The sequence below is a fragment of the Crocodylus porosus genome, unplaced genomic scaffold (assembly GCF_001723895.1).
Source record: "Crocodylus porosus isolate Cpor-Errol unplaced genomic scaffold, CroPor_comp1, whole genome shotgun sequence".
In the NCBI taxonomy this organism is placed as follows: Eukaryota; Metazoa; Chordata; order Crocodylia; family Crocodylidae; genus Crocodylus; species Crocodylus porosus.
Genome location: NW_017728906.1, coordinates 186,314,991 through 186,330,532, shown reverse-complemented (window position 1 = coordinate 186,330,532; position 15,542 = coordinate 186,314,991). Strand labels below are relative to the sequence as shown.

Here is a 15,542-nt window from a genome sequence, read left to right as displayed (position 1 = left end):
CAGGAGGGGGGTTACTTACTAAAATCAATAGTTGCACCTACATAATACATGCCCTCTTATATCAGGTCAAAAGAGCTTTTTCTTGAGGAGAAGAATTAAACAAGTATCTTCCCTGTATATTTTCTTGTCACTTACATAAAAAGCAGTGGAATTAGTTTCCACCTCTGGAAGGTTTTAAATGTCATAATGTGGCTGGATAATAATATGATCATTTGTCAAGAGTTGACAGGGTATAAAACAAAACTGCTATCTTGACATCTTAAGTAATTAATCACAGGCTGTGTTGTTTGCTAATTATCTGTATCCACAACTTGCTCTTTTAAGGTGTGAAGAAGATATCAATGAATGTGAGAGAGAGGAATGTGAAAATGGTGGCTCCTGCGTCAACATTTTTGGTTCATTTCTATGTAATTGCACTCCTGGGTATGTGGGACAGTATTGTGGGCTTAGGCCTGTTGTGGTACCCAACATCCAAGCCGGACACTCCTATGTTGGAAAGGAAGAGCTCATAGGAATATCAGTGGTTCTTTTTGTCATCTTTGTATTGATTGTCTTGTTTATAGTTTTCCGCAAAAAAGTATTCAGGAAAAACTATTCACGTAACAACATCACCCTGGTGCAGGACCCAGCTACTGCTGCCCTGCTTAACAAGAGCAATGGGATCCAGTTCAAAAACATAAGGAACAGTGGGGACAGTAGGAATATCTACCAGGAGGTTGGGCCGCCTCAAGTTCCTGTGAGGCCAATGGCCTACACGCCTTGCTTCCAGAGTGACTCGCGGAACAACTTGGACAAGATAGTTGATGGACTTGGAGTTGAGCATCAGGAGATGACAACTTTTCACCCAGAATCTCCTCGAATACTAACAGCAAGGCGGGGTGTGGTGGTGTGTAGTGTGGCTCCCAATCTGCCAGCCGTGTCTCCCTGTCGATCAGACTGTGACTCCATCAGGAAGAGTACCTGGGATGCTGGGACTGAAAGTGAGTAGTGTGGTGGACAGCACCTGATGTGTAGTGTTTCCTTTCTTTTCTGTCTCATGCAATAAGAGCTCTTATCAGTGCAGCTCAAGGTTGGCAGAATGAACCAGCCTGTGCTATCAGGTTAATGTTTTACAAGGTTGATGAAGAACCCTTAATGAAGCTTGTTTAAAGCAATGGGATTAATGCACTTGCACTTGTTACATTTGGTTTATTTCTGATGGCATGTAATTAGGATCAGTCTGGGTATGCATGTGCTCTACTTTAATACATCACAGTATGACTAACCACTGGGCCAGAAAGACTCAGTAGGGTGATTGGCTTGAGAGCTCTTGTTACATGATTTTGTCCAAGCATATTTCTATGGAAAAGGTACATTTTAGGAGACATTGTATATACATTTCTGAAATCTTAAGCTCTCTCATACCTTGAACAATCAGTCTCCCAAAAGAAAATTAGTACTATATTGGGCAACACACTTAAAAAGGGTTTTGCAAGAAACAATATTCTACAAGCAGGTGAATGGATTGGTAAATATTTTCTCTTGCTTATATTTGTGAAACAAGTCAGAACTGCTCCTAGACCCATATTTTCAGCCTGTCACCTTTACATTGGCATTAAACTTTAAACTGTTCATACCATCTGTTACCATTATTGTTGAGTCTTTCAGACTTCCCATGCACCTCTTCCCTTTTCACTGATGGCAAGATATATTTTCCATTCTGGTATGATTTATTGTAGACATAGGGACATGACCCATGCTATCATAGCAGGAAGTACCAATTTTTAGGGAACCATATATTAGGGCCCTGTGTTCCCAGCAAATTAGGGTTTGCATTACAGCATGGGTCTCAGAGGTGTTTTTGTGATCATATCTATTGTTCATCTTAGGATATGGACAAGCTTTTAACTACTTTAAAAGGGGAAGGAGAGTTGCCATCTGCAATGGTGCAATGCATGCTAGAATTTATCTGGTACATCTGCATGTGCCTTTGGTGATACAGGTTAATTGTACCACCTTAACTTTGACCCTGAGCAAATCAAGTGTAAAGTGCAGCAGTTTTGCTACACTTGTATTGTTTCAGGATAATGAAAATATAACAGTTGTATCGGATCCATATATTTTGATGGATATCAGTTTTACATCTGTCTATGCTCCACTCCCCCCCAACAATCATATCAATCTTTTTTCCGATACTCTTTAAAACTGTAGATGTTCACATTAAGTAACCCCTCCCCCCACCACTCCCCTTCCTCCTTATAAAGGTGCCTGATTCTGTAATGTTTAATTCCACCTGACTAGTTTCACTGTTCTGGAAATTATGAATTGAGAAAAAAGGGACCAACGCAGGTATTACTTACTTCTGTATTACAGCCCTTGTGATGTCTCTGTGCAGCACAGGTTGCAGCTGAGGTCAGAAGTTTCATTGAATACATTTCTAAATTTATTTAACTGTAATTCTCAAACCTGGAGGTGTTGTTTTCAAATTGGACTTCCTATTTCTGTGGCAGATAATCACATGCCCAGATAAAGGAGTCTCTTTCTTACCTATAAATACAGCTTTGTTGACTGAAAGAACACATCTAAATAGACTTTTCTATTTTATTCTATTCTGCACTGGTTGTTTTATCATACTTATATACCAGACTCAGATTCACAAAGGGATATAGAAACCTAACACCTTTTTTAAATCAATAGTGATTTAGGTGCCCAAACACTTCTGTGAATCTGGACATGAAAGCCTATAACAGAACATTTCTCTGTTACTTCTTATGGTGGCCCAAATAATAAGCGATTGAGTGTATATATATATTTGTGTGTTTAATTATATGTCTCAAGATGTAATGGTTTTGTGACTTTAAGCATAGGGAGTGAGCATTTATACCATAATGTGTAGTTAAATTAAGTATTCTTGGCTAAAAATAGACAATTGCTTTGATTTGCACCAGAGTATCTTGGGGCACACCAAATCCAGACTTTACAGACAACCAAGCTCAATGCCCTGCATTAATTACTTATGAATTATTTGAATTAACGATTTGCCTTGGAACAACCATAGCTAATTTGACTTAATTGTCATTTAAACTTCATGTGTACATGGCTGGACCGTGTACCTTTTGGTGAGGGTTACAGGACTGAGTCAGTATGTCTCCCACCAAGCCAGTTGTTTCTTTTTAGTCCTTCAGAATGGTGCAGGAAATAGAAGAAATTGTTGAGTGCTTGAAGCTCTTTCAATGAAAAGCACTGTAAATACAAGGTATAATCTACTACTTACTAGGGGCAGAGCAATTAGGCTCTGCTGAAAAGACCCAGGATGTGAATGAAAAGATTCTCATCAAATTCAATGGGCTTTGAATCTCCCTTTAATACGACTCAGCCCCTTGAAGGTGAATAGCAGAGATAAGTGTAACTGGATTGTATGAGCTGTTTATACCACCAGTAGTAGATCATAATTTTGCCACCCTGCAGAATCCAATACAGTAGCTTCTTCAGGGCTTATGCTGTTATCAGCCATTTGAAAACTTTTTTACTACTAGTAAAGTGTTTCAGCCATCTGATATCTTTATATCTTGATTGGCCATCCTCTTGACCAATGGATTTAGTCATTTCCTGGGTCAATAAATTATTTTATTCAGAAAAAACAAACCCCTCCCCCCCTACTTATTTGTAGCATTTAAATGAGTTGTGGTGGTATAAATGCACGTTTCTACACAGTACCATTTTGCTTTGTTTTTGCTATCAATGAAGGTAAAGGGATTGATGAAGCTGAAGAAGTGACCTGTTTTGCAGGAAGTAATAAAGGCAGCAACTCTGAAGTTCAGTCTCTCAGCTCCTTCCAGTCAGATTCGGGTGATGATAATGGTAAGAAATGATTATAGCTTTACAATACTGGGGACAAGTGAGTGTTGGGAAATTTGCTGACTGTTTTAACTATTCCTTCATAGAACCATAGATAAATAGGGAATGGCTCTCGGGAGTTCACATAGCCCAATCCCATGCTCGGTGTAGGATCATCCCTGTATAAACCATCCAAGAAAATGTTTGTCTAACCTGTACTCACCTTCCAATGATGTCAATCTGTTCTGATGCTTGCTCTCATAAACAAGAGTTCTTCCTAATATCTACCATATTTCTCTGAATATGACTCACATGCTAAATTGAAATATTTCTTGTAAATGTAATATTTCTTACATTCAAATTTAAAAAGGGCGTTCTACCCCTGTAAATGTGTCTTTATTCAATTTGTTCTTAAATAAAGCATCATAAAACTAGGGAATATTTTACATTTGAGGGGAGCCTTACCAAGAAATATGGTAAGCATCTTGGGAATCTATCCAAAGTCCACCTTCAGAGGCAGGATGGTAGAAGATCCAGTAAAGTCTGAGCAGAGAATTGGGGACCAGGAATAGAAATCCTCTCTCTCTGCTCCAAGGTGTTGTACCGAAGACCCACCTTTACAAGAATCTTCAAGATTTTGGGACTCAGGCAGGGCAACTTCCCCAAAATACCACGATAATAAGCTTGGATATAGGATTTTGATGACTACAAAAGCAGTGTTTTTCCTTCTTGGAGCAGGACTTTTTATTTTTCATGAGTCAGTTCAAAGAAAAACTTGGTGGGGGTTTTAAGGTCTCATTCAAAGTCCCCCAAGCCCCATTACCTTTCAGTACGCAGCAGTGAACAACTTCTGATGACTTGGTCTAAGCTACTAATCTCAGCTAAATAAATGATAACACTCTCTTAAACCTCCCCTCCAAGAAAGTTTTTTGCTTGCCTGCATACCCTAGATCATAATCTTTTTATTTGACATGGACAGAATAATATATGAGCTGAGTGAGACCTGCAAGGGCAGATCAAACTAACAGTGGTCTGAGAAAAGGCAAGATGCTCCTGCCAGGCAGGAGTGATGGATGTTGTGGATGTCTTATTCATATCCACCAGCAAGATTATCACAAAGAAACTGCACACAGAATCTTCAAGAGCCAGTTAATGAACTGTCTGGACATTCATTCCCCAGCCATCTAGTGTAGCTCTTCCCAAGGTACTCTTAAATATTAGAAAGAGCACTTACAGTGAAGTGCACTCACAGCTCTTTTTGATTCAGTTGTGGCCTTTTTCCTCTGACAAGCAGCACAGACATTATTTCTAAGTCCATGAATGATTTTTTTCATGGAAAAAATGATTCTTCTCTTCATTATTATTTCTTTAGACTGTTTGCTTATTTCCTTGTATTACACTGTCACACAAAATCACTTTTCATACCAACCAATTTTTAATTAGTGCAAACACTGGCCTTTCAGGTATGTGGGCCTGGTTCCATTTAACTCAATGACAAAACTCCTACAGAGAACAAGATTGCACTCTTTGTACCCATGCAGTTGTTGTGGAAGCAGTATTAAAATATGGCTTTTAAAGATAAGACTTCTTATTCAAGGTCTAAAGTCATCAAGTCTCTGATGCCCTCAAAGAAAATCAGGAAAACTATTAAGTCTTGTGAGATATCCTACAGTTGTTAGTACAGGTCAGCATGGATTGGATCTTGTGAGTTTTTTCAGTGTAAAGACCCAAAAAATGAACACAGCCATAAACTGGCAAAGGCATACTGAATCTTAGAATCAGAAAAATGGGGCAGGAAGGGTCATCTGAAGGTCATCTAGCCCAACCCACTGCCGAAGGCAAGGTCATCCCTATCCAAATTACCCTGTACAAGTACTTGGGTTGCAGTTTCTTATCTACCTTGTCTAAACTGAAGAAAGACTAGGGGGATGAGGGCTATCAGTGTCCTGCCACTGCAAAGATCATTAAAATACATCTAAGGGGTCCAAGGATGAGGACCTCAATGGAAAAAGCAACCCCCATCCCTCCCTAACAATCCATACCAATGTAACCATGGGGTAAAATTTCTTCCTGATCACCTTGGAGTTTTAATCCCAGCAGGAGCATTAACACACCCTGTCAAGTGCTTCTGAAGAAGAGGGAAAAAACCCTGACACCTGTAGCAACAGGAGGAGGAAAATAATTCCTTTCCAGCACCATGTGGCAACCAGCGAAACCCAGAAGCATGAGGAAGACCAACCACCCTGCAACCTAGGGGCAAAAACATACCTCCATACGTCAGACTTCCTAACTAGAGACCTGAACTTCCTTTTCTGCGTCCCCTTCATAAACACTTACCTAAGCTGTTTAATCTTCCTTTTATAACTAAATTGGATGTAGCATTCTGTCTTGTGTTCCTGCTGCTGAGCGTGGTCCTCTCTGTTATCCACGTGGACATATTCATGCACATGCATACACACATGTTAGGTTGAAGGAACATCACCTGCTTGAACCAGCAAATGCTTCTTCACCCCATCATTCTACTCTACCTCCTGCTCCTGTGTTTCAAAGGCTACTAAAGGAATCAACCTGAACCCACACTACTGTTTAGCAAGCATTCGTCAAGGAGGGAGAAAAGGGTGACTGTCATCATACTTCTTCCTTTGCAGGATGACTTTGATGTTACCTGCAGCCCTCAGTGTCTTCTTTTAGGTTTGGATAATGAAAACACCCAGGTTGTGTGATGGGAATTATTGAGGAGAGCACCATGTTGTGACAATTGTTAGTAAAACTAGGTAGCATTTTTTCATTTTGCAGTGACTCAGGAGACTTACTCAGCATCATGAAGTAAGTAAGCTTGTCTTGCTAGAGCTTTGACAAACCCCTGCAAAAATACTACTATTCCAAACACAAGTCTTTCCTGCTTTTTCACAACAGAAGCACTACTACACGTATAGGCAGTAGCCGTTCACTCAGCCATTCATCATTAGGAACCTTCTCTGGGCCTTCCATTGCCTTGGTGGGTTTTTCTCACCACTCTTACGTTTCCTTTGAATTGTTTTAAACAAGTCAATTTTTTTTCTCATGTCTATCTTAGTAATTTCTGATGTGTTAAAATTGTTCATCCCAATGTGCCCTGCTCAGAATTATTAGTGTTAAATTTTATCATCAACATGAGATGCAATGTCTTAAGATTTCTTATTAACGTGAATGGGAAGAAACTGCCTGCTCTCAGCAAAATTAGCTTTAAGCTGACTTTAAGGGCAAGTTACAATTTCCTATGCAAATAATAAGAATGGGTGGGCTGAGGGAAACTTAAATGGGATGGCCCGTGACAGCAGGTTCTCCAAGACCCTCAGTTTCTTCCAAAAAGCTAGAGCTGTTCTTGGACATGATGCACCCTGAGTAAGGAGGGGAGATGGTTCCCTCCAGAGCAATGTGAGGAAGCTGAAAGCATAGCTTTTGCAAGTCAACAGAGTTGCCTCTCTTGACCATTCTCAGAACTTGACTCAGGTCCCCAGACTCACTGTCTGCCAAGAGGATGCATGGCTGCCCCTGATTAATAGGGCGTTGTTTTTCACTTACCAGTTATGTGTGGCTCACGGGTGCCTGGTATGAACATGAGTCTTTCTTCAGGTTTTGCCTGTTTGCATTAGCAATAGAGTACAGAAGCCTTTATTCTGTCTTCAACTTCTGTGGTCCAAATCTTGTGCTGGTCAACTGTGCAAGGGGGAAGCTGAAATTTTTTTAACAGGTTTGCTTTAATCCTATTGGTCACATGGAAGAATGCACTGAAGTGCTGCTCTGGAAAGACAATTCTCTATTTCTGGGGAAACAGATAATTAAATAATGTCTAACAAGTCCTCTACTCTCTGTAATCCATGATGCACTAGTCAGGATGCGGCTGCATCCATGATGGTATCAGTAATATCAACACAGCTTGCAGATACGTGTTTATTTGGTTAACCTTAAATGCCTACTGCCAGGGTTGTGGATGTTGCCTTGGTTAACATAATATACCCCTGGTCCTTTGCTCCAAATTTAATGGCAGCCTCAAAAAGGTTAGCATATATTTTATTGATGCTATTATTCCGTTTCCTCTATTTACTGCCTATCCATGAGCAAAAATGAAAGGACTCAAAACACCTTGATAATAGAGACTATTTTTGGCTCAGTAACAAGGCCATTTTCTCCATTTTTTTACATAAGCACTAAGTTGAGTCATAGTCATTCAGGATGGAAAAGACCACCCACACATGAAGGGCCTCATCCAGCACCCGTTGTACTTTGTAGGAACCCTCCCATTCTTTTCTGTGGGCTTTGGATCAGGCCTCAACTCCATGGTTGTAGCTCCTCAGTGTGGGGAAATGTGGGATATTAATCTGTGTGGTCTGACCTCTTACAATGAACGGCTTGTTCTCAGATGATATCAAGTGCTATTTTCCTGAAGTTCAGCTAAGCATCTTAATGGTGCTACTCTGAAACGCAGAATATCCTGGAGTCAGCTCACCCCTACATCCAAGCCATCTCTGCAGTACCCTTTAGTCCTTTACCAACCAGAATCCAGACCAGTTACTTACTGGAAAATGTGTCTTTTGGCACAAGTGTTTGTTTAGAACCCACCAGAGATTTGCAAAAGCATTTTGTTTAACTGAGGTCAAAATTTGGGCTGAAACCACTAGACTGTGTCCTTTTAATTATAGAAACATTGCTGAATGTCCCTAAGGTGCTATCCTGAATAGTGTATACAGTACATAAGTAAAACACTCCTATTAGAAAATAGATTAAGATGAAGCCTTAACACCCTTTCAGATCAGCGCAATTGCCTAAAAGATAATGATCCCTTGGAACATGCAGCACTGCCTCTGGAGGCGTTTAAGTAAGAATTAATTAGAGATTAGTGTCAGGTAGACAAGATACTGCTTCAGTTAATTGAATCAGTTGGACAGTCCCCTTTGAATTTATGAGCTGATATCCATCATTGCATATGCGTTTTTGGAAGTTGTGGTTTGGAATTTATCACCGTTTGCCAATCCATTCTAAAAATCCATAGAGGATTATCTGGAATGAAATGTCCTGTGAACCACTACATAATTCATGAATGAGTTGGCAGCTTTTTTTTAAATGTCAGTTCTGTCTGTTTAAAAGAATTTATTGTGGTAACATAAAATGTGTGTTTTAAATACTAACCTAAAGCTGTCCTTCCCCTCCCTTTATTTTCTGCTCTCCCTCCCCTGCAAGCTTCCATAGTGACTGTCATACAGCTTGTCAACAATGTAGTTGACACTATAGAAAATGAAGGTATTTATTTTTTTCTTTATTATTCTGCCACTGCTTCCTTTTTTCTTTGTGAAACCTTACTGTAGAACCTCACTAATTTACACTGACCAGCAAACTCACTGCAAGTAATTTAGATTTCTAAATTAACAAGCTCACAGACAAACATGAGAAAATAAGAGCTAGAGTGATGTATCTGGGCTATATCAGGTGACATACAGCCCAAGGAAAGGTACATAGGGATTGATTCTGCTCTATTCAAGTCAGTAGGAAATTTTTTTCATTGGCTTGAATGAAAGAAGGATCAAGTTCATAATGTAGCCAAATAGCTGCATCGAGCCTACGTGAAGAAGTTGAGATAATGGGGAGAATGTATGGGAACTGTTCTACCCCTGATTGCATAGAGGCTGTGTCTTTTACTCAGGAACTGGGGACTATAGATTGGTAAGGACATGGCTAGTTTGTCCTACAATAACACTGTGCCACTGTGTGTTATTCAGTAAATCACAAGTGTTATGACAACAGTATCGTGTGCCAGTCGGTCAGGGTAAGGCCTACAATCGCCCTTTGGCATTAATGTGAATGGAGCACTGGATTTGACTTGGGATACCTGAGCTGTAACCCCTGCTCTGCCACTGGCCCCCTGGATGATTTTGGGCATTTCACTTCATCTCCTCATGCCTCAGTTACCCAGCCTGTCAAGACAGAGGTATTGTTACTGCATTTTCAGGGCAGTTTGTTTCATCTTAATTGCTAGTGGCACTGAGATGTACTAATACTTTTGCTTGCTTATTTCCTGAGTTGTAAGGACATGCCTTACACAGTTGTCTCATTATGCAGTATCATTTAAAAACTAAAAACAATAAATATAAACAAAATAAAGCATTAAGTAACCAGTGTTAGCTCATCAAATAAACTTCAGTCTGCAAAAAAGGAAGCAAGGAAAACCACCAGCATGGCACCCCAGCCACCTTGGACAGATGCTTAAGACCTCAGACCTGTCCTACAAGTCAGTGGGACGTACGGGTTATGCAAGTCAGCAAATTAGTGAGGTTCTACCAGAGAGTGAAAATATACAGCTCCTAAAGTACCCTGACCTGGGTACTATGTCTTTGTACTGACTGAAGACAGCTGGATTGATAGCATAATGCTGGTTACAAAAAGAGTGTGCACAATATTTGAATGTTCAGGGTCCTCGCAACCTGCAAGCCCCTTTCACCCTCCCCAGGCACACATCAGATACCAGTTTTCAGCTAGCATGCTATTAACTGTTCGTGTTCCATCACCATGTAAACTGTACATCATGCTTGGTGCTGGGTGAGAGTTCTGTGCAGTAATAAGTGACAATAAATAGTCTGAAAGATCCCCCACCCCATTTATCTCAGTCCTGGCTGGGTAACATAAATTTACAGATTTTGAGGCCATTAAACAACAATTATGATGATATATTCTGCCATTCTACAATAAGGCAATCCAGAATTGTTACCCCATAGTTTCCTGCATGTAGCCCAGCACCTCGTGGTTGAATTAGAAAATCTCTTTCAGATAGCATAGCAACTGGTTCTCTTCTGCTGTTTAACATAAAACCTCCCCACACTGAAATGCCTTTCTCCCCAGCAGCTGGCACAGCAGAGCAGTTTGCAGCCCTTGGGGATGGAGTGGTGGGGCACAGATCCTTCAGTTTCTTAGCTGACAGTTGCATTAAATAGATTTGTACTCGGTTCTATTAAAGTCCTTCGTTGTGGTATCTGATTTGTTTGAAGCAGCCCTGAGAACAGCAGATTTGTATATTTCTGTTTCAAAGTGAATGAGAAAAATGGACTTAGTAGTTTTAAACCTCACAGCTCTTTGTACTAAGAATTCCAGCTCTGATTTCATTTCATATCTATTCAAGAATGGCAAATAATTATGATGAGAGAAGAGGAATATGACTTACTGATACAAATAACACTGTAATTTATCCACTTATGCCTATATTTGACTGGTCCAGTTTATCTTGCACATTAAAATATAGAACAATTAAAAGTGCTGCTTAAACAGCATAGAACCAGCTGTATTTTGGAAGTATGCATGCCATAAGAGTTTTATATTTTCACATGTAATCCTGTCCTGGTAACAAGCTTTGAATTATCAGTTTTTACTTTCCACTTTGTATCTGACAGTGTCTGTTATGGATCAAGGACAAAACTACAACAGAGGTGACTTTTCTGAGATACTTTTTGCCTGTTGGACTCTTCCAGGGAGGGGAGGGCACTGGTCTAGTTTCCTTGTTGTTGACATGCTTCATCTGTCTTCTCACTTACAAATGTTGTTGCGTCTAAGTTCTGCATGAGTGGTGCACTGAGTTTTGCCATCCAGTTCTTATTTCAGGGACCAGCTGAAGTTTTCAGTCTCTCAGTCATTCACTTTTTGTGTCTTTATACTTGCTTTTTTGAAAGGACAGGTGGGGGCATTAGGTGGGATGTTATGAGCATGCTGGATGTATATTTTAATCCTGGTGAAAAATATTAATTTGCAAATGTATAGCTTTTGTTTCTTGGACTCATAATTTCTCATATAACTCACTAGCATCCTTCAATATGAAATGCCTTACACTGGTCATGTTTTGTTCCTTGAATGTTTTTGTTGGCATCGTGACATGATGTTGTTTCTCCTCCCCCTGGTCAGAGCATGGCTGACCAGTGTTAATGAGCTATAACGCATGCTGATCGCATTACATCTGCAGTGTACATTTGTTGTGACTATAAGAATTTGCTCTTTAATCACGAAGGAGCATGCAATAGATTTTTGGTTTTCTTAGAAAGTTATACTCAGGGCGTCATTGTGGGTTTGTTTCCTGTTCCAGCTTATCATTGGGACACCTCTGATTGGATGCCAAATGCTCGCTTATCTGACATTGAGGAAGTGCCCAATTACGAAACCACGGATGGAGGCTCAGTTCATCATGGCAGCACAAGAGAGCTGGAGACAGATTACTACCTTGGTGGCTATGATATTGACAGCGACTACCCGCCTCCTCACGAAGAGGAGTTTTTAAGTCAGGACCAGTTACCGCCCCCTCTCCCTGAGGATTATCCAGACCAATATGAAGCCCTTCCACCATCGCAGCCAGTTTCAATGGCCAGTACAATCAGCCCAGATTGCAGGCGACGGCCGCAGTTCCATCCTAGCCAATACCTCCCTCCTCATCAGTTCCCCAATGAGACAGACATTTCTGGGTCTCAGACTGGGAATGAATTTAGTACTTTTGCTGTAGTCCCAGGTCAGAAAGCAGAAAACATTAGTGCAGGTAAGATGCCCTTATCATTGCACAACTCTCTGGATGCCTCCTCATCCGATGTCTCAGCCAGCTGTGGCTTTGATGATTCTGAAGTGGCCATGAGTGACTATGAAAGCGTGGAGGAACTCAACCTGGACAATATTCACATTCCATTTGTGGAGACTCAGCAGCAGACACAAGTGTAAAGGAGACTTTTTTGTCATTTGGTCCAATTAACAGTATAAATATTGAGAAGAAATTTTGCTAAAGATGTATCTATATATATTGGGCAAGGCATAAAGGCAGTATAGCTTACTATTAACTTGTTCAGAAATGATACTGTATGTGCAGATACAAAGAGACCGAGTGTGTTAAAAGTTATGCCACAAAATTGTTACCGACAATCCAGAGAATATGTACCTTGTATTTATTATCCAGCATATACAGAGTTTGAGTGAGGGGTCACAATTTCATGTTTATGTTCTCTTTCCCCTTTCTCCCCCAGTTTTGTGTAGTATTGTATTATTAAAAGTGTTACAGTGTTATAATCTCCCCATAGTATTAGTGAACAGGTAAGGATGTTTCCAACAGGTATTGCTGCATGACATTTTGTGTCAGGTGAAGAATAGGAGAAATTGATAATTTAGGCTGCCCTCAACCCTGACACAGCATAGACTTAAACAGAAACACTCTTGATGCTGTTAAAAATAGCATTTAAAAGTCATAGAAGTCATAGAGAAGTGGGACTGGAAGGGATCTGCAGCGGTCCTCTAGTCCAACCCCATTCTTGAGGCCAAATCATCCCTATCCAGACCATCCCACATAAAGCATAGTCTAAACTCTACATATGAGTGCCCTCATCCCTGACACAACATAGACCTAACACCTTAACCTACCACAGGTAAAGCAGGAGAAACACAGCAGCCAACGTCCTGCTTCTATAACAGGTTGTCAAATTATGCTCAAGAGGTCCTGGAAAGAGAGCCAAACCCTCAGAAAATCCCCATAGTCTATACCAATCTGACCATGGGGTAAAATTCCTTCCTGAGCCCAAATATGGGAATCGGTCTGACTCTGTGTGGAGGGGCAAGACCCTCTAGGCAGGAACCTCCAGCTTTGCTCCAAGCAGGAGAATCAGCAAACCCCAGCTGACGTCCTTAGCCTTAGCTGTAGGCATAGCTATGCCTAGATCATCCCCAACCAATGGCTGTCTAACCTCTGTTTGAACACCTCCAGTGACGGAGAGTCCACAGCTTGCCTAGGCAGTATATTATACTGCCTCACTACTATCATAGTGAAGACGTTTTTTGGTTATTGAATCTAAATTTACTTTACTGCAACTTTAAGCCATTTTCCACATCCTTCTCTCTGCAGCAGCAGAGAAAAGGTGCTTTCCTTCTTCTTTATGGCTTCCCTTCAAGTATTTGAAGAGTCCTATCATGTCCCCTCTTAAGCATCTTTTCCACAAGCTCAAGATGTCTAGCTCCTTCAGCCTTTCCTCACATGACTTGCCTTTCAAGCCCTTGATCATCTTTGTTGCCTACCTCTAGACCCTCTCTAATTTCTTTTTTTAAAATGTGGAGCCCACAGCCATATGCAGTACTCCAGATGAGATCTACCACTGCCAAGCAGAGCTGCACTATCACCTCTTGTGTCTTGTACCTAATGCTTCTGTTGATGCAACCCAAAATCACAGTGGCCTTTTGTGTGGCTACATCACACTGCAGACTCATATTGAGTCTGTGGTTCATCAAGACTCCCAAGTTCTTTTCCATAGAGCTGCCATCCACCCAGGTGTCTCCCCTTTTGTATTTGTTTTTTTTTATTATTCCTCCCAAGGTGCAGCACTTTGCATTTGTCCACGTTGAATTTCATCCTGTTAGTTCTAGCCCAAGTTTCCAATCTGTCGGGATTCTTCTGAATTGCGCTCACATTCTCCGACATGTTCACAGTCCTTCCCAGTTTCATGTCATCTTCAAACTTGCTGTAGAAGCTTTCTGTGCCAGCATCCAAATTGTTAATAAATGTGCTGAACAGCACCAGGCCCTGTAGCACTCTATTCAAAACCCCCTGCCATTCTGACATAGACCCGTTAATAATTACCCTTTGCTTATGGCTAGTGAGCCAGTTATCTATCCACCTTATAGACTTTTATTCAGCCCACAGTTTTCCATTTTGTTAATGAGAAGGTTGTGCCAGACCTTGCCAAAAGTCTTGCTGGAGTCCAGATACACAGTATCCACAGCATTCTCTTCAACATGTCAAAGATAAGTTACTGGTCATCTGTCCACAAATACCTATCTATAGTTTCATATATATGAATGAAACTATAGATAAGTATTTATGGACAGATGGCCAACAATAGAATTTATTTCTAGCTTGTGTACATAGAGAGACACATCTATATACTGTGCATATTTTACACCAATCTATCAGTCCTAAAACTTAATTTCAGGGCCTTAAACAGTGAAAATGTCCAAATATTGCAAAATTAGACATGCTAACAGCTAGGCTCTGCCCTGTCATACATGCATGCATCTCCTATTTAACTTGCATATGGAATGTGAGCATGTATTTGAGGATAGACCTAAGACCCAACTATTGCATTGTGCTGCTATTATTTTCACCTTCTGTGCATTGGCAACAGATTTTAACTGCAGTAAGCATGCTATGGCATTCCCATGAAGCTGGTTGTAATTAATTTGCATACAGCATTCTGTCACTGTCTTAAGTTAGTAGGTCAGCTGCAAATGGAGTACATCCATCCCTAGAGTCTGTGGTGTAAGCCTTAGGTTATGTAAATTAACATATTCATTTGGAGCTGTGTTGATTTATAGTAGCTGAGGACTAGCCCTGTGTTCTTTGCTTGATGCCTGGGCTTTTCACTGTTCCAAACTTCCAGAGATACAGAGCGGAGTATGCTGCAGTAGAATATTGTAAGACAGTAAAACACCACACAGTCAGGCTGGTTGGAGTAAAAGTCCTCAGGTATTTATTAGCCTGAGCAGTTTAAATGCAATATGGGGATCTGTGATTTTCACTCATTGCAGTGAGAATACACAGATGCCCTTTGCCCAGTGCTGTGAAAATATTGTTTTGCCATCATTGCAAGCAGTTTTATAGCGTTTGTATGTCTCTATATTCTACAATGAATAGCATGTCTGCAGTTTTCATTGTCCTAGCTACTTCCTTCTACAGCAGAATCTGTTAT

The 15,542-nt window shown here is 40.6% G+C and overlaps 1 protein-coding gene across 4 annotated transcripts in view; it reads left to right on the top strand.

The window, feature by feature from the left end:
- Window positions 1–12,999, top strand: part of FAT3 (FAT atypical cadherin 3) — a 555,551-nt gene extending 542,552 nt beyond the window's left edge. The window contains exons 24-28 of one of the 4 annotated variants that reach the window (XM_019530346.1): window positions 325–980; window positions 3,769–3,840; window positions 9,037–9,096; window positions 11,235–11,270; window positions 11,918–12,999. In XM_019530346.1, the coding sequence (XP_019385891.1) occupies window positions 325–980; window positions 3,769–3,840; window positions 9,037–9,096; window positions 11,235–11,270; window positions 11,918–12,537 (1,444 nt within the window). In that variant the 3' untranslated portion in view covers window positions 12,538–12,999. Of the gene's footprint in view, window positions 1–324; window positions 981–3,726; window positions 3,841–9,036; window positions 9,097–11,234; window positions 11,271–11,917 lie in introns of all 4 variants that reach the window. The other 3 variants (XM_019530345.1, XM_019530348.1, XM_019530347.1) reach the window with 3 other exon arrangements.
- Window positions 13,000–15,542: the final 2,543 nt, after the last annotated feature.